The sequence below is a fragment of the Oncorhynchus kisutch genome, linkage group LG15 (genome assembly GCF_002021735.2).
Source record: "Oncorhynchus kisutch isolate 150728-3 linkage group LG15, Okis_V2, whole genome shotgun sequence".
Classification (NCBI taxonomy): Eukaryota; Metazoa; Chordata; class Actinopteri; order Salmoniformes; family Salmonidae; genus Oncorhynchus; species Oncorhynchus kisutch.
Window position 1 is genome coordinate 24,045,531 of NC_034188.2, and position 25,916 is coordinate 24,071,446.

At 42.9% G+C, this 25,916-nt stretch overlaps 1 protein-coding gene across 1 annotated transcript; it reads left to right on the top strand.

The window, feature by feature from the left end:
- The first annotated feature begins 1,215 nt into the window (after positions 1-1,215).
- On the top strand, positions 1,216-14,060 carry slc26a2 (solute carrier family 26 member 2). The gene is made up of 5 exons (XM_020503626.2): positions 1,216-1,319; positions 4,291-4,385; positions 10,785-11,397; positions 12,236-12,975; positions 13,152-14,060. The coding sequence occupies exons 3-5, from the start codon at positions 10,801-10,803 to the stop codon at positions 13,951-13,953; spliced, it is 2,139 nt and encodes a 712-aa protein (XP_020359215.1). The 5' UTR covers positions 1,216-1,319; positions 4,291-4,385; positions 10,785-10,800; the 3' UTR covers positions 13,954-14,060.
- The last annotated feature ends 11,856 nt before the right edge of the window (positions 14,061-25,916 follow it).

Consider the following 25,916-nt stretch of genomic DNA (forward strand, 5'->3'; position numbering starts at 1 on the left):
TGTCCAAACTAATGACTGGTCCAGTATATATATATATATATTATTTTGAAATGTTTTCCTTTCTTATTTTCACCTAACCGTACAATCCCTCCCCTAATTGGAGTAAACTAATGGACAACGACAGTTCTACTTCCAGCTTATGTATACTACATACATATTACGGACACAGTATATTTACATGTGTTATCTTTTTTTCCCCATCCTTCAGCTACCCTCAATCCCTCCCATCTATCTATGAAGATCATTCGGGTTTTTATTTCTATTTGTCATATATTTCTCAAAAGCGCTGTGATGTTTCACAAACGTTCTGAACCTATATACATTTTACAGACAAAGTATATTTTACATTAGTTATCTTGTTTTTTTGTTGTTTATAGTCCCACCCTTCAATAATATTTACTATCATCACTCATCATTGTCCTTATCAAGACAAAACAGATGTAAGGAGGAAGGGCAGGCAGGCAGGTGTCTAGAAAAGCTGTTGTATATAGGATATAAAGACAGGCTATTTCAGTTTAAGGTCTAATCTGTATTCCTCCATAAAAACATTACATGCAAATAAAACATAGAATAAAAAATAACATACATTACATATTGGCCCACAATCTAATTCATTAGTGGGTGAAATGTAAACCCTGAACAAAGTTATTTGGATTGTTGTGTAAATCTCACCATGCATTGTTATATTAAATTCGTCACAGATGAACAGGTGAAGCCATATTGATTCGGTCAAAGCATTTACGGGTGCATTGAAAACATTGGATACTGTACGACCAATCTGTTGTTGAAAATGTATGATATGGCCAACCATTATACCAGTATCTGAAAGTAAGATATCATACCAAACCGGTAAAGGCATACTGGTGCAATGATCACTGGTGTTTACGCACAGAATATTCCGAAATGCTCTGATACCAGGTTGCACCCAACTGTGGCATGTCAAAGTTACACTTCATGCCATTTGGTTGCACTAAAGAGAAGTCGTTGCATCACTATATAGTTTCTCAACTCGACACATCATCAGTGATATACGGTGTGATATATGGTGTGATATATGGTGTGATGTTTTCTGACTGTTTTCTTCCTAGATTCAGAAGAGAATGCTACTCTTTTTAGAGAATTTGAGAACTTGTGTGCGTGTGCTGTCACGTGAAAGGGGTTTCCTGTAGCATATCATGTGATTGGGGTGTTCGGGTTAGGCTTCAAACGTCATTACGTACACGCGCCGAGCGCTACAAATCTCCGGCTGAACGATACAAAAAGTATCCAATGATTTTGTTACTAATAACTTGATAAATGGAGAGCAGTAACAGTCTCAGGTGAGTAATGTTCTGCAATTGAATAGACCGAATTAATAGTAACCGAAGAGAATGATTTGTTAGATATGTGCGTGCATGTTGTCTAAACTGCTGTCAACAAAGTACTGTACAGTAGGCAACCTGGTGATGTACACGTTGACAACCTGTTCACAATGGTCCTCATTCATAACCTAATGTAACCTAAATTTGCCGTTGTATAAGTTATTGACAAATATTTTAGGCTATTTCATATTTAGCTATAACAACTTTATAACAAATACTTTCTTGACTTCATCGATTAGGCCTACATATATTTTTTTACGAGGTTAATGTCGTTTAAACCATTATGTACAGGGTTAAAAAGAGTAACGTTAGGTCTAATTATATCTGAAGACAGTAGGACTATCAAAAAAGATGGCACATGCACAGTAGTGGAAAAAGTACCAAGTTGTCATACTTGAGTAAAAGTATAGATACCTTTATAGAAAGGTAGTAAGTAAAAGTGAATGTCAGCCAGTAAAATACTACTTGAGTAAAAGTCTAAAAGGTTTGAAATATACTTAAGTTTCAAAAGTACATGTAATTGCTCAAAAATACTTAAGTATCAAAATTAAAAGTAAAAGTATAAAATCACTTAAAATTCCTTATATTAATCAAAGCAGATGGAACCATTTTCTTGTTTTTAAAATGTATGATAGCCAGTGGAACACTCAGAGATTATTTACAAAATATGAATTTGTGTTTAGTTAGTCTGCCAGGCCAGAGGCAGTAGGGGTCACCACGTGTTCGCTTGGTAAGTGCATGAATTTGACAGTTTTCCTGTCCTGCTAAGCATTCAAAATGTAACGAGTACTATTGGTTGTCAGGGAAAATGTATGGAGTAAAAGTACAATATTTTCTTCAGGAATGTAGTGAGGTAAAAGTAGTCAAACATAAATAGTAAAGTAAAGTACAGATACCATAAAAAACGACTTAAGTAGTACTTTAAAGTATTTCTACTTAAGTACTTTACACCACTGCATATGCATGACATGCACTTTTGCCTTGCTATAGCTATGTAGACTAGCTACTATAGGCAATACCACATATGACTTTCTCTCAGTCGGTCTGTTGCATGACGCATTAATCCTATAGATCGGTGCTTTATGTATGCCCTATATGCACAGTGACAGTCGTTACCGTTACTGTATGCATTAGTGATGAGTGGGTTGACTCATAACCGGGGGGCGAGCGGGTTTAGGTTCATGAAATAGTCTATTGTGTGGATGAAGGGCAGGAGGGTGGTGGGCTGGTTGAATGAAGATAAAATAATAAGTCAAAAATCCATAACAATTATAATTCTTGTGCAATTTATATCTATATCGTCTACGTGCGCCATCGCGCTCATGTTGATTTTGTCCACCCACATCAGACGCGATCAGGACATGCAGAAAGAAGTATCAAAATAAACTCTGAACCAACTCTATTAATTTGCGGATAGGTCGAAAATCATTAAACATTTATGGCAATAGCTGGCTAGCTTGCTGTTGCTAGATAATTTATCCTGGGACATAAACATTGAGTTGTTATTTTACCTGAAATGCACATGGTCCTCTACTCCGACAATTAATCCACAGATAAAAGGGTAACGTTAAACAGAGTTAGTCTCCTCATTCAGGCTTCTTCATCTTCTTTGGACTTTATATGGCGGTTGGCAACCAACTGGAGTGTGAACCTCAGTTCATCTTTCAATCACCCACGTGGGTATGTGCTCCTAAAAACCAATGAGGAGATGGGAGAGGCGGGACTTGCAGCGCGTCAAGCATCACAAGCAGAACCAATTTCTATTTTAGCAACTGGCAACGCGGACACTCGTTGACGTGCGCGAGCAGTGTGGGTGCAATGATTGAATAACATGTATGTGTAAATTTATCTTGCAACGCTCGTGCACGTGACGCAAGCGGTGTAGTCAGCATGTAACATGGAACCCAAAGCGGCTGCACGCGTGCGTTATCGTGCGCTAACGTGCATACATTTATTTTGCCTGCCCACACCAAACGCGATCACGACACGCAGGTTAAAATATCAAAACAGACTGAACCAATTACATTAATTTGGAGACAGGTCAAAAAGCATTAAACATGTATGGCAATTTAGCTAGTTAGCTTGCACTTGCTAGCTAACGTTAATGTGTCCTATTTAGCTAGCTTGCTGTTGCTAGCTAATTTGTCCTGGGATATAAACATTGAGTTGTTATTTTACCTGAAATGCACAAGGACCTCTACTCCGACAATTAATCCACACATAAAGCGGCCAACCGAATCGTTTCTAGTGATCTCTCCTCCTTCCAGGCTTTTTCATTGTTTAATTTATATGGTGATCCATCTAAACTTTCATTGTATTACCACGACTACTGGCAAAACAGTTCATCTTTCAATCACCCACGTGAGTATAACCAATGAGGAGATGCACGTGGGTACCTACTTCTATAAACCAATGAGGAGATGGGAGAGGTAGGACTTTCAGCGCGATCCGCGTCAGAAATAGAAATGACTTCTATTTTAGCCCTTGGCAACGCAGACGCTCGTTGGCGTGCGTGGGCACTGTGGGTGCAATAATTGAATAACATGGATTTCTAAATTTATTTTGCGAATCTCGCACACGCAACGTGTCCGGTCTGGTCAGCATGTAAGGCTAAACTTTATGGACTAAACTGTACACGCCCCAAATAGCCTACACGGCCATCACCAAATGCTTTTAGGAAGTGGCAGAAAGTTAACATCGAACCACGAAGGCTAAAAGGACAATGTCGGAGTTTAATTCAATAAGATAAAAGCTGCGAAATGGAGAGTTGAAAATAAGAGAAGGGAGGGCCAGAAAAGTCATGTTTGGAAAAGATTTAGATGAAGTAGTAAAAGAGGATGATAGCATGTTATGTGTGATGATTGTGAGGCACTATATGACCCCTCTACGGAAATATGAAACTCACGTGTTCTCCATTTTTCTATTTTAGGATCCCCACATGTGTCACGCGTCTGAAGGTAACCTGGTAATGGGGCCGAAAAATGTATGGAAGTGAATAGGGCATTTCCACGTCAAGATATACGGGTAATTCCTGAGCTTTCTTAATATCTCTCAAGTGTAGGGACAGACACTTCAAAACATTCTTCCTTTTGATTACATTTCAGTTTTTCCATGTATGAATCTGTTATTCATTGTGTTTCTATGGGCTAATAGCAGTAAAGCCAAATTCAATGTTTCATCAATATATAGTACAAATAAAGAAAAACCCTTGAATGAGTAGGTGTGTCCAAACTTTGACTGGTACTGTGTACACACCTACTCATTCAATGTTTTTTTCTTTATTTGTACTATTTTCTACATTGTAGAGTAATAATGAAGACATAAAACTATGAATTAACACATACTGTATGGAAACATGTTGTAACCAAAAATGTGTTAAACAAATGAAAACATTTTAGATTTTAGATTCTTCGAAGTAGCCATCCCTTTCCTTGATGACAGCTTTGAACACTCTTGGCATTCTCTCAACCAGCTTCACCTGGAATGCTTTTCCATCAGTCGTGAAGGAGTTCCCACATATGCTGAGCACTTGTTGGCTGTTTTTCCTTCACTCTGTGGTCCAACTCATCCTGAACCATCCCAAATGGGTTCAGGTCAGGTGATTGTGGAGGCCAGGTCATATGATGCAGCACTGCATCACTCTCTTTCTTGATCAAATAGCCCTTACACAGCCTTAGGTGTGTTGGGTCATTGTCCTGTTGAAAAACAAATGATTGTCCCACTCAGCACAAACCAGATGGGATGGCGTATCGCTGCAGAATGCTGTGGTAGCCATGCTGGTTAAGTGTGCCTTGCATTCTAAATAAATCACCTACAGTGTCACCAGCGAAGCACCATCACACCTCATCCTCCAGGCTTCATGGTGGGAACCACACATGCAGAGATTCCCGTTCACCTACTCTGCGTCTCACCAGCTTCACATGGAATGCTTTTCCAACAGTCTTGAAGGAGTTCCCACATATGCTGAGCACATGTTGGCTGTTTTTCCTTCACTCTGTGGTCCAACTCATCCCAAACCATCTCAATTAGGTTGAGGTCATGTGATTGTGGAGGCCAGGTCATCTGATGCAGCACTCAATCACTCTCCTTCTTGGTCAAATAGCCCTTACACAGCCTAGAGGTGTGTTTTGGGTCATAGTCCTGTTGAAAAACAAATGATAGTCCCGCTAAGTGCAAACCAGATGGGATGGCGTATCGCTGCAGAATGCTGTGGTAGCCATGCTGATTAAGTGTGCCTTGAATCCTAAGTAAATCACAGACAGTGTTACCAGCAAAGCACCCCCACACAATCACACCTCCTCCTCCATGCTTCACAGTGGGAACCACACATACGAAGATCAACCATTCACCTACTCTGCGTCTCACAAAGGCACGGTGGTTGGACCAAAAAAATCACACCATCACACCTCCTCCAGGCTTGACGGTGGGAACCACACATGCGGAGATCATCTGTTCACCTACTCTGCATCTCACAAAGAAACGTTGGTTGGAACCAAAAATAAAAAATTTGGACTCATCAGACCAAAGGACAGATTTCCACCGGTCTAATGTCCATTGCTCGTGTTTCTTGGCCCAAGTAAGTCTCTTATTCTTATTAGTGTCCTTGCAGAAATTTGACCATGAAGGCCTGATTCATAGTCTCCTCTGAAGAGTTGATGTTGAGATGTGTCTGTTACCTGAACTCTATGAAGCATTTATTTGGGCTGAAATCTGAGGTGCAGTTAACTCTAATGAACTTATCCTCTGCAGCAGAGGTAACTCTTCCTTTCCTGTGACGGTCCTCATGAGAGCCAGTTTCATCATAGCGCTTGATGGTTTTTGCGACTGCACTTGAAGAAACTTTCAAAGTTCTTGAAATTTTCCGGATTGACTGACCTTCATGTCTTAAAGTAATGATAGACTGTCGTTTCTCTGGACTGTCGTTTCAGCTTATTCGAGCTGTTCTTGCCATAATATGGACTTGGTCTTTTACCAAATAAGGCTATCTTCTGTATACCACCCTACCTTGTCCCAACACAACTGATTGGCTCAAACGCATTAAGAAGGAAAGAAATTCCACAAATGAACTTTTAACAAGGCACACCTGTTAATTGAAATGCATTCCAGGTGTTTACCTCATGGAGATGGTTGAGAGAATGCCAAGAGTGTGCAAAGCTGTCATCAAGGCAAATGGTAGCTACTGTGAAGAATCTGAAATATAAAATCTATTTTCATATGTGTAACACTTTTTTTTCGTTACTAAATGATTCAATATGTGTTATTTAATAGATTTGAAGTCTTCACTATTATTCTACAATGTAGAAAATAGTAAAAATAAAGTAAAACCCTTGAATGCGTAGGTGTGTCCAAACTTTTGACTGATAGTGTATATATATATATTTTTATACCTGCAGGGGTTCTAAAATTCAAAATAAATAGCTAACTTATCCTTGGTATGACCTTCTTAAAACAAATCCATATGTAAGCTTAGTAGTAGTTACCATACCTCTTACCATACCACGTTGCTGTCACGCCTGGAGAATTTTGTATTGCATAAATGGTTTGAATGGTCCGCTGGCTCCCAATGGCAAGATTTTGATTGGATGTTACATTTCAAGAACCCTCCCCCACATGCCCGTTGGTGCTACGTGTTATGTTCGTCACTGTTTTCAGACCGGGAAGGACACATTTTGCAGAGTTGTTCTGCATTTTAGTTTTGCAACATTGCAGAAAATGGAAGAAAACCTGGAGGTAAAACAATTCTGTTTTGTCAGAAATGTACTCTATACACAAAATAGACATATTGTACATCACACAGGAGGCTGCTAAGGGGCGGACGACTCATAATAATTGCCGGAACGCAGCAAATGGAATGGCATCAAACATATTGAAGCCATGTATTTGATACCATTCCACCTAGTCTTTACCACAAGCCTGTTCTCCCCAATTAAGGTGCCACCAACCTCCTGTGGTACATCAACATATTTTGATGGGGTTTTAATCTGCGATTTCCTGGCCATCCTCACCATAGACTGTAAAAATAATCGTCATACACTGTTGCACCTACTACACTAATCTTGTGAGCGCTATTGGAGCTCTGCCAACGTAAGGCATTTGATGGGTTTGACGTGGAGTGAGGCGCTGATTTACACATGGTCTCCACCCCTATTTGGCTATTTTTATGAACTTCCCTAGGCTTACCCGTATTAGGGAAGCCTGGTTCTCAACAAGGCTAGCTTAGTAGAAACCCAGCCCTGATCTTTAGACTCTAGGCGGGGGGGATACAGGTGCTGATAAGAGGCTCAGACTGGTCTCTGCCTGGGGCCTCCAAATCACGAGGTCCACCCCTGTCGACAGTCACAACACAGGGACTTCAAATAGGCCCCAACAACAACTGCTTCCTGGGCGCCGATGACGTGGATGTGGATTAAGTGACTCCCCCACACCTCTCTGATTCAGAGGGGTTGGGATAAATGCGGAAGACACATTTCAGTTGAATAACAGGTCAAGGGAACTGTAGCCAACTGTTCAGATGGGTTAAATGGAAACTGAAATGTGCACACTGACTGTAGGTCTATAACCTCCCACAGAGCCTTAATATTAACTCCTGAAGGATGAAGCATTTCTTGCAGTAAAATGATGCACTAAATGTGGGATAAATCTGAACTTGGGAACAAGGGTGGAGAAATATAATTTTGTTCAGCATCTTGAGAGAATATGAATGTGCAGTAAGAGTGCACCTCTACAGATGCTATCTTTATCAGCATCATTAAACCTGACAGTGAGTTTCAACCACATTAAATATGCATCCAAGCCGAACTGAAATCTTATCAGAAATGTGTTGGGTCATTTTCACAGCTTTCTATTTCCTTACAAACTGATGTCATTTGGATATTTTGCACAGAATATATATATATATAAAAGCGATAAACATCTCTCCCCTCGATAGAGGCAGAGATGACAGAGAAACGTTACCCGTGTCAACTAGATTGAAGCATTCATTATATCGATTTATGACATTCTGTTAGCAAGGGTTTATTTAGTCTCCTAGGGCAACATATAATGACAAAAGAGAAGCTGCATGTATCTAATTATAGATAAATTGGCTAACAAACAGCCCACTAAATATTGAAAATTATAAGCATGAACATATCTAAATCAGGCACTCAAACAATCGTTCCGCTGTAGCCTACATGCTAATTTTCTATATTTCGGTGAGGACCTCAGATTTTCACTTAAACACAGTTAGGCGGTTGTGGATGGGTTATTGGACATTTGCGGGCAGGTGCGGGTCAGCTGACCCGAGCACTGCTAGTATGTCTTTATGGCTACAGCCTAACATCCTCGTTGCGATTTCATCTCCAGGAAGTGGAACTCCAATATTTGGACAGTCAATCATTTTCCAAATTGTTATGGCAAACACTCCCGCACCCAACAATTGCCTTTGACACAACCAGAGAGATTTTAGGTTGTGAAAGACAAATTATAACTTATGTTATAACGTTCCTGTTACTGTGCAATGTAATGCAACTAAACCTACATCATTAACAGTCAATGTATAGTAGGGTAACAATGAATACTTAGAATACTTGTTACACTGTACCGTACTTACAGAGTTATTACACAAGTAACTTGTTCCATTTTCTGGATATGACATGTCAAGAGTATATTGAGAACACTGGTAAGTAAATGAGTTGTCAATAACCCTGTGACGCCAAACATCTTGGCCCTTTCTGTTTTCTCTGTAGTTATTGATCGTTGGAGTCAGTTGATTATAACTGTCAAGCTTGGTGACATGATGTCAACGACTGATTAGGTAGCCTAGAAGTTGCCGGCCGATAGCCTAGCGGTTAGAGCAGGGTTCCCCAACTGCATCATATCGTCAGGGAGCCTAGCGGTGGGCGGCCGATAGCCTAGCGGTTAGAGCAGGGTTCCCCAACTGAATCATATCTTCAGGTAGCCTAGTGGTGGGCGGCCGATAGCCTAGCGGTTAGAGCAGGATTCCCCAACTGAGTCATATCGTCAGGTAGCCTAGCGGTGGGCGGCCGATAGCCTAGCGGTTAGAGCAGGGTTCCCCAACTGAATCATATCGTCAGGTAGGCTAGCGGTGGGCGGCCGATAGCCTAGCGGTTAGAGCAGGGTTCCCCAACTGAATCATATCGTCAGGTAGCCTAGCGGTGGGCGGCCGATAGCCTAGCGGTTAGAGCAGGGTTCCCCAACTGAATCATATCTTCAGGTAGCCTAGTGGTGGGCGGCCGATAGCCTAGCGGTTAGAGCAGGATTCCCCAACTGAGTCATATCGTCAGGTAGCCTAGCGGTGGGCGGCCGATAGCCTAGCGGTTAGAGCAGGGTTCCCCAACTGAATCATATCGTCAGGTAGGCTAGCGGTGGGCGGCCGATAGCCTAGCGGTTATAGCAGGGTTCCCCAACCGGCGGGCTGGTTGTTTTATTTGGTTTGTGATTATGTTCTGGCCCCTCTACCATTCACTCAACATGGCTGAATCTAGTGATGATCCCTGGGTTAGAACGTTGTGCCAGTAATCAAAAGGTTGCTAGTTCAAATCACAGAGCCTACTAGGTGAAAAATCTGTCGATCTGCCCTTGAGCAAGGCACTTAACCCTAATTCTCCAGGGTTGCCGTCAATAATGGCTGGTCCATGCCATGACCCCACTCTCTGAAGGTGTGTCAGGGGAAGTGGGATATGCAAAAAAACACATTTTCATTTCACACCACACACTTTTACATGTTACTCACTTGTATATGTGTGAAACAGGGCAAATAAAGCACCCACTATTTGACATTAGGATTAAATATCAGTTTGGTTAACAGTTGCCATCTTTAATCTTAAGAGTCTAATCTAAGTAACACAAAAAAAAGATCAAAATCTGTCAGTTTAAGCTAGAGATATCACCTTAAACTGGGCTGTGTCTCAATCCACCACATCTGCCTATGTTGGCCTTCCGCATCTGCGGTGGAAGGTGGCGGAGCTACAGCGGTGTTTGTCTGACCATGAGACATCCAAAAATCGGTCTTCTCACAAAACATTTGTAGTTTCTGAACAGTTTGGCCTACAAAACTATTATGAAAGGGGAGACTCTCGAATACGAGGGTATTCACTGTTTGCTCTATGACCCCTACAAGTGTCAAGAGACTAATCTGAAGTCGGTGACGCTGATGTGCCAACTTCTGTCTGTAGGGTCCAAACTATTTGAGCTACAAACTAACCCCACTATGGAAAGGTTTTGCTCTACGACCCCCACAAGTGTCACGGGATTGGTCTGGAGGTAACTCATACAAACTAATAGAAGTATGGAGGTAGTTTTGTGCCCAAAAAATAAATAAACAATTTATGATATGACCACCTACATTTTTTTCCATATGTTAGATTAGTACCGCCGCTCCCAACGACTGACTTTTTGAACTGTCTTTTTTTCTGTGTAAAGTGAAGGGGGGCCTGCTATGATGGCTCAAGAGTACTGCTGTGCCTCAGCAGATGAGGGAGCAGAGAGCGGCCCACACGTCCCATTCGTGCTGGAGAGAAGGGAGAAGGTGGAGGAAAACTGGAGGACAGCCGTTTCTCACCAACTGAAAAAGCAGTGCACATGCAGCTCAGAGCGAGCCAAAGCCCAGGTTCTAGGGTTCGTCCCCATCCTAAAATGGCTTCCACGCTACCAGCTCAAAGAATGGATCCTGGGTGACATCATGTCAGGGTTGATAGTGGGCATCCTGCTGGTGCCCCAGTCCATTGCCTATTCTCTGCTGGCAGGCCAGGACCCTATCTATGGCCTCTACACCTCCTTCTTCTCCAGCATCATCTACACCCTGCTGGGCACCTCACGCCACATATCTGTGGGCATCTTCGGGGTGCTGTGCCTGCTGGTGGGCCAGGTGGTGGACAGGGAGTTGGCACTGGCAGGGTACATCACAGAGAGTATCAGGAACAACGCTACCCTGGGACTGGGCATGGGGAACAGCACCGGAGGGCCGGTCTGTGATAGGAGCTGCTATGCCATAATGGTGGGGACCACAGTCACATTTACAGCAGGGGTCTACCAGGTAAATGTGTGTAGAGAGGGAATGGTGTAATGTCTCGTGTTGAAAATCAATGACAAACATAATTAATTCATGTTATAACAGGTTGATTGTCATTGGCCCTGACAAGTATGACTTTTACTGTTTTTCTAGAGCCGTTACTCCCTCTCAGTTTTTCTAAAGCCGTTACTCCCTCTCAGATTTTCTAGAGCCGTTACTCCCGCTCTGTTTCTCTAGAGCCGTTACTCCCTCTCAGTTTTTCTAGAGCCGTTACTCCCTCTCAGTATTTCTAGAGCCGTTACTCCCTCTCAGTATTTCTAGAGCCGTTACTCCCTCTGTTTTTCTAGAGCCGTTACTCCCTCTCAGTTTTTCTAGAGCCGTTACTCCCGCTCAGATTTTCTAGAGCCGTTACTCCCGCTCTGTTTCTCTAGAGCTGTTACGCCCTCTCTGTTTTTCTCGAGCCGTTACTCCCTCTCAGTATTTCTAGAGCTGTTACTCCCTCTCAGTATTTCTAGAGCCGTTACTCCCTCACAGTTTTTCTAGAGCCGTTACTCCCTCTCAGTTTTTCTAGAGCCGTTACTCCCGCTCAGATTTTCTAGAGCCGTTACTCCCGCTCTGTTTCTCTAGAGCCGTTACTCCCTCACAGTTTTTCTAGAGCCGTTACTCCCTCTCAGTTTTTCTAGAGCCGTTACTCCCGCTCAGATTTTCTAGAGCCGTTACTCCCGCTCTGTTTCTCTAGAGCCGTTACTCCCTTTCTGTTTTTCTAGAGCCGTTACTCCCTCTCTGTTTTTCTAGAGCCGTTACTCCCTCTCTGTTTTTCTAGAGCCGTTACTCCCTCTCTGTTTTCACTCTGTGGTTTTAGGTGTTGATGGGCCTCCTGCAGGTGGGCTTTGTATCCGTGTACCTGTCAGACTCCCTCCTGAGCGGCTTTGCCACGGGGGCCTCTCTCACCATCCTGACCTCCCAGGTCAAGTACCTCCTGGGACTGGAGCTGCCCCGCGCCCAGGGCTGGGGTTCCCTCGTCAAGACCTGGGTCAGCCTTTTCCAGAACCTGGGCCAGACCAACCTCTGTGACCTGGTCACCAGCATGGTGTGCCTGGCGGTGCTGGTCCCCACCAAAGAACTCAACGACCGCTTCAAGGCCAAGCTCAAAGCCCCCATCCCCTTCGAGCTGTTTGTTGTCATCGCTGCCACTCTGGCCTCCCACTTCGGCCACTTCGAGGAGGAGTACGGCTCGAAAGTGGCCGGCGCCATCCCCACGGGCTTCCTGCCCCCCCAGCTCCCGTCCTGGTCTCTGATCCCCAACGTGGCGGTAGATGCCTTCTCCATAGCCATTGTGGGCTTTGCCATCACCGTCTCCCTGTCTGAGATGTTTGCCAAGAAGCATGGCTACGTGGTGGATCCCAACCAGGAGATGTACGCCATAGGCTTCTGTAACATCCTGCCCTCCTTCTTTCGCTGCTTCACCACCAGCGCTGCTCTGACCAAGACCCTGGTGAAGGAGTCTACAGGCTGCCAGACTCAGATGTCTGGCCTGGTCACAGCCCTAGTGCTGCTGCTGGTGCTACTGGTCATTTCCCCCCTCTTCTACTCTCTGCAGAGGTAAGATCATGCTATTCTCTGTGTAACACTTAGCTTTACAATATATATTCATCTCATGAGATCTAAACCTCCACTACACATAGTTTGCTCGCATTGAAAATGTTTGCCAGAAAATAATGTTCCACCTGATTTGATGATGACTTTATTGACTTGCTGTGTTTCCATGTCTTCTCCAGGTGTGTGCTAGCAGTGATCATCTTGGTGAATCTCCGGGGAGCATTGCTTAAGTTCACAGACGTCCCGCGGATGTGGCGTGTGAACCGCTTGGACACCGCCATCTGGCTGGTGACCATGGCAACCTCAGCGTTGATAAACACAGAGCTAGGCCTGCTGGTGGGGGTTATGGTCTCAGCCTTCTGTGTGTTGGGGCGCACCCAGAGAGCCCAGGCCTTAGAGCTGGGCCGGGCTGGCCATCGGGAGCTTTATGAGGACCTGGCCTCCTACAAGGGCCTGCAGTCCCAGCCTGGAGTGGCCATCTTCCGCTACGAGGCGCCCATCTACTACGCCAACCAGAGCCTGTTCAAGAAGGCCCTGTACCGCTGCCTGGGCCTGGATCCCGTCAAGGAGAAGGCCCGGCGCAGGAAGCTGGAGAAACATAGGAGAAAGCAAGAAGAAGTAGCCATGACGACAGGAGGGGAGGGCGGGACTAAGGGTAAAGAGAAAGAGTTGACCACCAAAGTCTTCCTACCAAATCAAGTCAACTTCCACTCTGTGGTGATAGACTGCAGCCCGGTGCTGTTCCTGGACACAGCAGGGGTCAATGCGTTGAAGGAGGTGTATAAGGATTATAAGGAGAATGGGGTACAGGTGTTCCTGGCCCAGTGTAATACCTCAGTACTGGAGTCACTGAACAGTGGTGGTTACTACCCAGAGAAGGGTATGGGAGAAAAGGAAAGAGTGTTTTTCACCATCAGTGATGCCGTCCTCTATGCACAGAGCCTCTCATCTCAGAATGGTGACTGTGACACGTCCTGTTAACAAGAGCTTTAAAGATTGTACAGTGCCTTCGGAACGTATTCAGACCCCTTAACTTTAACCACATTTTGTTACATTACAGCCTTATTCTAAAATGGATTACATAAATACAAATCCTCAGCAATCTACACACAATACACAATAATGACAAAGCAAAAACTGTTTTTTAGAAATTCTAGCAAATGTATTAAAATGATTAAACAGATATATTGAGACCCTTTGCTATGAGACTCGAAATTGAACTCAGGTGCATCCTGCTTCCATTGATTGATCCATTGTTTTGGAAAGGCGCACACCTGTCTATATAAGGTCCCACAGTTGACAGTGTATGTCAGAGCAAAAACCAAGCCAAGAGGTCAAGGAATTGTCTGTAGAGCTCCGATACAGGATTGTGTTGAGGCACAGAGCTGGTGAAGGATACCAAAACATTTCTGTATTGAATGTCCCCAAGAACACAGTGGCCTCCATCATTCTTAAATGGAAGAAGTTTAGAACCACCAAAACTCTTCCTAGAGCTGGCCACCTGGCCAAACTGAGCAATTGGGGGAGAAAGGCCTTGGTCAGGGAGGTGATCAAGAACCTGATGGTCACTCTAGAGTTGATGGTCACTCTAGAGTTCCTCTGTGGAGATGGGAGAAACTTCCAGAAGGACAACTATCTCGGCAGCCCTCCACCAATCAGGCCTTTATGGTAGAGTGGCCAGACGGAAGCCACTCCTCAGGAAAATGGCACATGACAGCCCGCTTGGAGTTTGCCAAAAGGCACCTAAAAATATTCTCTGGTCTGATGAAACCACGATTGAACACTTTGGCCTGAATACCAAGTGTCACATCTGGAGGAAACCTGACACCATCCCTAAGGTGAAGCATGGTGGTGGTAGCATCATGCTGTGGGGAAGTTTCTCAGCGGCAGGGACTGGGAGACTAGTCAGGATCGAGGTAAAGATGAATGGAGCTATGTACAGAGATATCCTTGATGAAAACCTGCTCCAGAGCATTCAGGACCTCAGACTGGGGCAAAGGTTCATCTTCCAACAAGACAACGACCCTAACCACACAGCCAAGACAATGCAGGAATGGAGTCTCTGAATGTCCTTGAATTGCCCAGGCTGTGCCCGGACTTGAACCTGATCTAACATCTCTGGAGAGACCTGAAAATAGCTGTGCAGCAACTCTCCCAATCCAACCTGACAGAGCTTGAGAGGATCTGCAGAGAAGAATCCTTGTTAAATTGCCTGGTTAAATAAAGTACACCTATATTTTTTATATAGGTGTGCCAAGCTTCTAGCGTCATACCCAAAAAGACTGTAATCGCTGCCAAAGGTGCTTTAACAAAGTACTGAGTAAAGAGTCTGAATACTTAGGTAAATGTGATTTTTCGATGTTTTTTTTGTCATAAATTTGCAAACATTTCAAAAAATATTTTTGGGGGGTCATTATGGGTGTTGATAGATGTGGGGGAAAAAACTATATAATACATTTTAGAATGAGGCCATAACGTAAGAAAATGTGGACAAAGTCAAGGGATCTGAATTCTTTCCGAAGGCACTACAGAAACATATCTTTATACACAACATAAACATATATACAATATCTATCTCAGACAAATCACAACCAATATTGTTATTGTGCCTAACAGAAACATATGTAAATGTATCCAAAAAGCTGTGCTTATTGCACGATTACAATTCTTTGATCTGAAAGTTGAATGTCATGTTTACAGTATAGCTACAGTGGGGAGAACAAGTATTTGATACACTGCCGATTTTGCAGGTTTTCCTACTTACAAAGCATGTAGAGGTCTGTAATTTTTTATCATAGGTACACTTCAACTGTGAGAGACGGAATCTAAAACAAACATCCAGAAAATCACATTGTATGATTTTTAAGTAATGCATCAGAAAAGCAGAACTTAATATTTGGTACAGAAACCTTTGTTTGCAATTACACAGATCTTACGTTTCCTGTAGTTCTTGACCAGGTTTGCACACACTGCAGGGATTTTGGTCAACTCCTCCATACAGACCTTCTCCAGATCCTTCAGGTTTCGGGGCTGTCGCTGAGCAATACGGACTTTCAGCTCCCTCCAAAGATTTTCTATTGGGTTCAGGTCTGGAGACTGGCGAGGCAACTCCAGGACCTTGAGATGCTTCTTACGGAGCCACTCCTTAGTTGCCCTGGCTGTGTGTTTCGGGTCGTTGTCATTCTGGAAGACCCAGCCAAGACCCATCTTCAATGCTCTTACTGAGGGAAGGAGGTTGTTGGCCAAGATCTCGCGATACATGGCCCCATCCATCCTCCCCTCAATATGGTGCAGTCGTCCTGTCCCCTTTGCAGAAAAGCATCCCCAAAGAATGATGTTTCCACCTCCATGCTTCACGGTTGGGATGGTGTCCTTGGAGTTGTACTCATCCTTCTTCTTCCTCCGAACACGGCGAGTAGAGTTTAGACCAAAAATCTCTATTTTTGTCTCATCAGACCACACGACCTTCTCCCATTCCTCCTCTGGATCATCCAGATGGTCATTGGCAAACTTCAGACGGGCCTGGACATGTGCTGGCTTGAGCAGGGGGACCTTGCGTGCGCTGCAGGATTTTAATCCATGACGGCGTAGTGTGTTACTAATGGTTTTCCTTGAGACTGTGGTCCCAGCTCTCTTCAGGTCATTAACCAGGTCCTGCCGTGTAGTTCTGGGCTGATCCCTCACCTTCCTCATGATCATTGATGCCCCACGAGGTGAGATCTTCTATGGAGCCCCAGACCGAGGGTGATTGACCGTCATCTTGAACTCTTCCATTTTCTAATAATTGCGCCAACAGTTGTTGCCTTCTCACCAAGCTGCTTGCCTATTGTCCTATAGCCCATCCCAGCCTTGTGCAGGTCTACAATTTTATCCCTGATGTCCTTACACAGCTCTCTGGTCTTGGCCATTGTGGAGAGGTTAGAGTCTGTTTGATTGAGTGTGTGGACAGGTGTCTTTTATACAGGTAACGAGTTCAAACAGGTGCACTTAATACAGGTAATGAGTGGAGAACAGGAGGGCTTCTTAAAGAAAAACTAACAGGTCTGTGAGAGCCAGAATTCTTACTGGTTGGTAGGTGATCAAATACTTATGTCATGCAATGAAATTCAAATTAATTACTTAAAAATCATACAATGAGATTTTCTGGATTTTTATTTTAGATTCTGTTTCTCACAGCTGAAGTGTACCTATGAGAAAAATTACAGACCTCTACATGCTTTGTAAGTAGGAAAACCTGCAAAATCGGCAGTGTTTCAAATACATGTTCTCCCCACTGTATGTAATCTTAATCTTGATCTTGTCAGACTGTGAACCAAAATGAACTTTCTGTTACAATCTCATCTAAGACAGAATGCATTGTCAAGTTTTAGGACTCTTTTTTTTAAGCAATGTTCGGTCCTCTGGCTGTGGCACCATGATTTAGCACCCATTTTCCCCTCCATGTTTGTTTCTTGTTTAAACAGTGGGAATGTTACTTTTGTTGACATTTTCGATCCTTTGTTACCACAGCAAAAGTAGAGCTGGTGTCAACAAGATGAATGGTTATAGAGTAAGGGGGTGTTATCTGTTTTGAATGCGGTATGAGAATGTGTCAGTTATAAATTATACATGATTGTTTTTCAGTTGCAACTTGTGGTTAAAGTAGTGATTGATAAATGTGTTGTCTTAGCTTTCTGGAATGTAAGAAGTTTATTAACAGTAGAAAGTAATTTTTTAGTTAGAAAAACACCTCTATGGATCTTTACACTTACAGCCTTCCAGACTGCTGCTCAGAGACACTCCCAGAATCCTTCACTCCAGCCAGTTTAGGCCATGCCAGAGGTTTTCAATAACTCAAAGTTTCAGTTTATATCAGAAAGATTTGGTCACATCAGTCCAAAATGACAAAATGTTATTAACATTTTTAATCAAACCTCCTTTGTGCTTTCAGGGGTTTGATACCTTAATGCTGTATGTTTCTTTTGTATTTATGTTCTTATGGTCCTTTAGCCATAGCAGTATATATTTATGGCTACATTTGACTAAAGTTATGCTAGAGTCAGTAATCAGTGCTGGGGAAGAGTGTTACCGTCTGCTTTAGTTTATTGCAGTTGTAAAACTGTTATATTTGCATGTAGAATATAGAGACAATCAATGTCGAGATCATACGAGATCATCAGATGGGAAATATTTATTACTGGAAATTGTAAATGTTCTCCTGTACTTTCAAGTGCCTCTGAAATGATATAATATCATGTTTAATGAAGTGCCTTTCTGAATGTCCCTATATTTATATACTCTGTCAGTAAATGTATTTAAGTAAGCCAGTCTCTGCTCGTTATTTCTGATTGTTAGGTGGTCTGATATACAACTGATTTACTCCTTTCCTCCTTCAACATTTTGATGCAAGTCATTTTTGCATTACCGTTCAACACTACTCTGACTCAGGACAGGTTAGTTGATTTAGATGAAAAAAACGATGTAGAAAAATTGACCATAGTTCTGTTATTTTATTCTTTGTTTTAGTATGGTCAGGGCGTGAGTTGGGGTGGGCAGTCTATGTTTGTTTTTCTATGTTGGTTTTTGTGTTCGGCCTAGTACGGTTCTCAATCAGAGGCAGGTGTCGTTAGTTGTCTCTGATTGAGAATCATACTTAGGTAGCCTGGGTTTCACTTTTGGTTTGTGGGTGTTTGTTTCCATGTGAGTGTTTTGGCCACACGGTACTGTTGGGGTTTTGTATATTCACGGTGTTATTTTCTGTTTAGTGTTCTGAGTTTTATAAAAAATCATCATGAACACTTACCACGCTACTCTTTGGTCCGTTCCTTCCTCCTCCTCAGACGAAGAGGAGGAAATCCGGTACACAAATGAAATCCATTTTTCCCAAAATGCCATGCTCAAATACCAGCGCCATTCAAGAATTGCCACTTCACTAACATGAATAACTGCTCTAATAAACAATGTATCATTGCCTTTAATAAACAAGGATACTGCTTTGTGAATGATTTAGTTCATGTTAACTACAACATAATTGAAACGTGTTACCAAAGTAGATAATCAAAAGTTAAACTAACTTAGTTTGCTCGCTGCCATTTGTAAAATGTCACTTTAAATGTATTTTCTGTTGTCCACAGTGAGTCAGATGTACGTGCAGACGGCGGCTCTATCATCTTTCTATGTGGGGCGGCAGGGTAGCCTAGTGGTTAGAGCATTGGACTAGTAACCAGAGGAGGTTCAAACCCCCGAGCTGACAAGGTACAAATCTTTCGTTCTGCCCCTGAACAGGGAGTTAACCCACTAGGCCGTCATTGAAAATAAGAATTTGTTCTTAACTGACTTGCCTAGTTAAATAAAGGTAAAATAAAATAAAAAAATGTGTCTATGATCAGGACTACCTAAACAATGTGAAATCCTTACTATAATCTATGGTTGTACTTCTATCACCGTCAATGCATTTCAACTGTTAACATTTCCGAGTATTCAACTCGACTGTTACTCTTTGCATGTATTCACAGTAAATGAACAATTCACTCTAATGCAAGCATTAAGCATTGTTTTGTCTCAATTGAGTATACAGTCGTCTTTAAGACAACCGTCCCTTGTTTGGAAGTCTTTTTTTGTAGTCTGTGAGATAACTCACAGAGTTATGATGCAGGCTGTCTGTTACACCTAGTGGGGTACGTTTGTAGTGGTGGTGTGACACCAACAGTGTCATCATCATCATCATCATACTTAGATGAGGAGTCGTGTATCTCTGGGTTGAGCTTCTGGAAGAATGAGGAGTTACTTGTGATGCAGTGTCCATTCCTCATGGCCGGTTCCTTTGAGCCTTTGACCTTTGACACAGTGTAGTGCTCTGTGTTGCAGGGTGGTGTGAGTTGTGCTTGAGTTGGCGTTGTAGCATGATATCACCTGGAGTGAGACGATTGGGCGTGGCGTGTCTGAGTGAGTCTTCATCTTTGTCTCTCTGTCGGATTGAAACATCAGTTCAGCGGTTGATGTTTCTGTGGCTGTGTGGTTTGGAACTGTACTCACGGAGGAAAGTGTTGAGGTACTGTCTCCATGGAACAACTTCTATTCCTGCCTCACAGATGGTTTTGCCTAGAGTATCAGAGCTGCTACTCTATTCTAGTCTATCAGAAATGACACTCTACTCCAGTCTATCAGAGCTGCTACTCCATTCTAGTCTATCAGAACTGCTACTCTACTCTAGTCTATGAGAACGGCTACTCTACTCTAGTCTATCAGAACTGCCACTCTACTCTAGTCTATCATAGCTTCTACTCTACTCTATAAGATATTATACTCTACTCTATCAGAACTTCTACTCTAGTCTATCAGAACTGTTACTCTAGTCTATCATAGCTTCTACTCTACTCTATAAGATCTTCTACTCTACTCTATCAGAACTTCTACTCTACTCTATCAGAACTTCTACTCTAGTCTATCAGAACTGTTACTCTACTCTAGTCTATCAGAACTGTTACTCTACTCTAGTCTATCAGAACTGTTACTCTACTCTATCAGAACTTTTACACTAGTCTATCAGAACTGTTACTCTACTCTATCAGAACTGTTACGCTACTGCAGTCTATAAGAACTTCTTCTCTACTCAAGTCTATCATAGCTTCTACTCTACTATACTCTATCAGATCTTCTACTCTACTCTATCAGAACTTCTTCTCTAGTCTATCAGAACTTCTACTCTACTATATCAGAACTGCTACTCTAGTCTATCAGAACTGCTACTCTACTCTTTCAGATCTTCTACTCTAATCTATCAGAACTGCTAATCTAGTCTATCATAGCTGCTACTCTACTCTAGTGTATCAGAACTGCTACTACACTCTAGTCTATCAGAACTGCTACTCGATCAGATCTTCTACCCTACTGTATCATAACTTCGACACTAGTGTATCAGAACTTCTACTCTACTCTGGTCTATGAGATCTGCCACTCTACTCTATCAGAACTTCTACTCTACTCTACTGTATCAGAACTGCTACTCTAGTTCTCTACTCTGTCAGAGCTTCCACTCTACTCTACTCTATCAGATCTGCTACTCTCCTCTATCAGAATTGCTACTCTACTCTATCAGAGATTCTACTCTAGTCTATCAGCACTTCTACTCTAGTCTATCATTGCTGCTACTCTACTGCAGTCTATCAGAACTGCTACTCTACTGTAGTCTATCAGAACTGCTACTCTGACACCATTTAGCTGAACGTGTCTGTGGCTGTTTAACACTGTCACTTAACTACAAACACCTAGGCATCATCACTGCTTGATGAGTTTGGCCTCCCACCTCCACTATGTGTTGCATCTACTTGGTTGACTCTCTGGCGTGATCTGTCTTTAGCATTGGCTCTGGTATCCGTGTGTTGCTCCTGCTTTGGCTTTGAGCTGCACTGCTTTGCAAAGGGATTTTGTTTCCCACAAGCTTTGCACTCCTTTTCTCTCATGCTACAGTCTCCATAATGTGGGTATTTACCTCCACAATTCCTGCACTGGTTGTTTGATTTAGCCCTTTCCGTGTGCTTGTTGGCAGCTGGCTGCTTGTTGCGTTGCTGCTGATCCACTGTATTGACTGTAGTACTATTTATCCACCATGAGGTGTCGTATTAGGTTGGTGTTGTCGTAAACAATTGTTGGTCTTCCTGCACGATCGTGCCTGAACATTACAGTATCTGTGACCAACAGATGCATATCTGTATTCCCAGTCATGTGAAATCCATAGATTAGGGTCTAATGAATTTATTTCAATGGAACGCTTTCCTTATATGAACTGTAACTCAGTAAAACGGATGCATGTTGTGTTTATATTTTTGTTCAGTGTAGATACATGTTGAATGGAAGATAGACAATAGGAAAATACCATGAAACAAATCAAGTGGAAGACAAATCTGTATTTCCACATCATGTAACTTAGTCTTCTGTTCTCTCTGAGGATACATAAAGACCGTATTGTTCTGCTCCATCTCCACAGAGGAACTCTGGATCTCTGTCAGTGTCCATCTGGTTCTTAGTCACCTCCCTGACCAAGGCCCTTCTCCCCCGATTGCTCAGTTTGGGCAGGTGGCCAGCTCTAGGAAGAGTCTTTGTGGTTCCAAACTTCTTCCATTGAATTAATTATGGAGGCCACTGTGTTCTTGGGGACATTCAATGCTGCCTGATTTTTTTGGTATCCTTCCCCAGATCTGTGCCTCGACACAATCCTGTCTCAGAGCTCTAGGGACAATTCCTTCGACATCATGGCTTGGCTTTTTCTCTGACATGCACTGTCAACTGTGGGACCTTTTATATAGACAGGTGTGTGCCTTTCCAAATGATGTCCAATCAATTGAATTTACCACAAGTAGACTCCAATCAAGTTGTAGAAACATCTCAAGGATGATCAATGGAAACAGGATGCACCGGAGCTCAATTTCAACTCTCATAGCAAAAGGTCTGAATACTTACGTAAATAAGGTATTTCTGTTTTTTATTTTTAATACATTTGCTAAAATTAAAAATAAAGCAGTTTTCGCGTTGTCATTATGAGGTATTGTGTGGAGTTTGCTGAAGATAAAAAATAATCCATTTTGGAAGATGGCTGTAACGTAAAAATGTTGAAAAGGTGAAGGGGTCTGAATGCCACTGCCACTGCCTACCTCATGTGTTCATTTAACAAGACAGCTCATAATCCAGGGCCTTTATTCACAGTCAACACACCTATATTGTTTATTTAATGAGCTTTAAAAATGCTACATTTTATCTCAGCCTCATGGCAAAATGTGTAGAATAGCATGTGACGAGCTTTATAACAGCAACATTTTCTCTAAGCCTCATGGCAAAATGTATAATATAGCATGAGGTCAGCTATATATCTGCACATTATTTGGGGGGGGACCCAAATGTCTGCAGGCCCACCCATCAACAAATGTCTGCAGGCCCACCCATCAACACATGTCTGCAGACCCACCCATCAACACATGTCTACAGGCCCACCCATCAACACATGTCTGCAGGCCCACCCATCAACACATGTCTGCAGGCCCACCCATCAACACATGTATGCAGGCCCACCCATCAACACATGTCTGCAGGCCCACCCATCAACACATGTCTGCAGACCCACCCATCAACACATGTCTGCAGGCCCACCCATCAACACATGTCTGCAGACCCACCCATCAACACATGTCTGCAGGCCCACCCATCAACACATGTCTGCAGACCCACCCATCAACACATGTCTGCAGACCCACCCATCAACACATGTCTGCAGGCCCACCCATCAACACATGTCTGCAGACCCACCCATCAACACATGTCTGCAGGCCCACCCATCAACACATGTCTGCAGGCCCACCCATCAACACATGTCTGCAGGCCCACCCAATCATTATTATGCAGTTATATCTTTTCACCACTGGAGAGCAGCATAGCCATGAGGATCTTGAGTAAATATCATTGAGTAGGCTATGTTGAAATGTGGAGTCTGACGGTAAAAACAATGGAAAGAGAGATACAAGAGCCAGTAGATAATTGTCTAAGTGCATTTGTTTACTTAATTTCCCCATGCAACAATATTAAATTACTTTTTTTTTTAAAAGGTCAAATCCTGAAATGAACAAGGACAGTATAGTCCAGAAGGGTCTATTGCATTCTATTGAGAAATATAGATGAAACTGACAAATGCCATGGTCAAATATGTGGGCATACTGAATTATTGTGTGTCTGAAATAAGTTGGAGGAAATGGTTTTCTAGGTTCATTGAGTTAAGAAGGAATGAATATCTCCCCATTGTCACAAAATGGATAGATCCCATTCTTTCCAGCAGATGTTTGCATGGATACCAGACCCAAATTTTACACACAATTTAACCCATCAATTCTATAATTCACAGTCATCCTTATGCTTGATTTTCCATTGAGAACATAGATGTATGAAGCAAAGCAGTTATCTTTCAGTAGTGCATTGGTTTTCAAGATCCTAACTCTCCGTGTAGGATCATTTCTATATTTGATCATGTCAGTTCAGATAGAGGAACCAGGATTGTACGTTTGCTGTCAATGAGCATTTTATCCTTCTCATCTTTTGGCACTGTCTGTCTATACCCCTATTTCTCTCTTCCAGGCACTTTTTCACTTCTCAATGACACCAGCAACAGCAGCAGTGAGGCTATTTCTCCTCTCCTCTCCTCTCCTCTCCTCTCCTCTCCTCTCCTCTCCTCTCCTCTCCTCTCCTCTCCTCTCCTCTCCTCTCCTCTCCTCTCCTCTCCTCTCCTCTCCTCTCCTCTCTCCTCTCCTCTCCTCTCCTCTCCTCTCCTCTCCTCTCATTGTTGTGGTGTTTTGGACATCAGTCTCTTCTGACGCCTGGCTGACAATGAACCCCCTCTCATCTCCTCCCCTCTTCTCTTCTCTTTAAGGAGGACCCATAGGAAGGTTATGTGTGCTGATTAGGGAGACTGGACTAATGTGTCTGTGCCAGCAGAGTGGCTAGGACTGAGGATTCACCATTGATTTTCCCCTACAGGTGCTGTGGGGCTTAGCCCTTTAATGAAGTGTAATTGTAATTTAAATTGATTAGTGGTCATGAGCTGTTCTGTCCACAGAGCTCTGTTCTGGATCATATTAATTAGGCACCAAACAGAAGAAATACACTTAAACAGGAAGTGACTAACTGTCCTTTTCCAATAAGAAACTCTCGTTTTTGTTTCCCATTGCGAAAAGTTAACCTACGGTGTGCTGTAATGAATACGACCCGGATCTGACCCTCCCTCTCCTGGGTCTGTTCGGGGCTGTGTAACATGAGCTGAGGTGAGACTCAGTCTTTAGTCAGACAACAAAACAGCTGGTTCCTTTTCCCTTATTACTACCACAGAATCGATGGACAAGAGAAATCAGCTATTCTGTGGTGTTTAAGGGAACAAAAGCATGTGATTGGGCATGGCCCAGACTGTAAAAATGTCAATCAAAGCACCGTGATTCACACTGACACTCAGAACCACCATTTTGTAGTGAGCCCTGGTTCCAAGAAACGTTCAGGTAAGAAGATAAGGAATGATTTGTTTGTAGTTTGCCTCATATCATAGACATGGGTGACAATGAAATGTATTTCCAAAAGGTATGGTTTAGGGACACTATGTATGTTCTGAGAACATGTTGCACTGGGCCCACCACCTAGCAGCACCTTCGCTGTATTCTCACTGATTTCTCTCACAGCAGGGGCAACATTAAAGAGACACTGAGCACGCCGATTGGCATGATTTTTCCGTTGCTTATTACAAAATTCTTATTTCAGTCTTGGAGGTGTGTCTCCTGGCCGATTCCACGTTTGGTTACTGATGTTTGTCCCCCATGTGACACTGTAGACGCGGAAGCCTATTTCACTCAAGAAATGTGATAACTCAAGAAATGTGTAATTCATTTTGAGGTGTTTGGTGCAGGTATTTCTCAAGTGAAAAAATTGCAGATGTTCACCCTATGTTCGTCGTCAAATTCAAAACCCAACCTTCATTTACCCGTTGTGACTCACAGATGCTCCAAACTCCGTTTTTAGACCAGACTGACTTTATGACCAACATAATACTATTTACACGTTGTAGTCAATTCATTTTGACACTAGAATAACTGTTTCTGACTTGTATCGATGCCACATAAGCCGTTTTCAAAGGGATTCATTGCTTTTTAAAGGTAGTCGATCTTTAAGTGAGCAGACATTTTCCATAATAGCTTACAGATGGATATGATTTCAGTTGTCTACAGGTTGACTCTACCGAGGTTAGAAGAGCTACCATCCACCAAGGCACCAAATGAGCCCCACTGTCGTCCTGTCACCCTCCCTGTTGTCTGCGTGATAATCTCATCAAAGGAGGTAGTCTACTCAGCATTCAACTGTGCTTCATGAGCTGTCATTGGCAGTACACACCCTCATTATCAACTAAACCCGCCCCTGTCAACACTGAAGTATTAAGCTTACAG

Bases quoted from the DNA above. Each gene is read 5' to 3' on its own strand.
- slc26a2 (XM_020503626.2), top strand. From the start codon at position 10,801: ATGATGGCTCAAGAGTACTGCTGTGCCTCAGCAGATGAGGGAGCAGAG. The intron at 11,398-12,235 runs GTAAATGTGTGT...CTGTGGTTTTAG, and splicing joins TTACAGCAGGGGTCTACCAG to GTGTTGATGGGCCTCCTGCA. The intron at 12,976-13,151 runs GTAAGATCATGC...TGTCTTCTCCAG, and splicing joins CTCTTCTACTCTCTGCAGAG to GTGTGTGCTAGCAGTGATCA.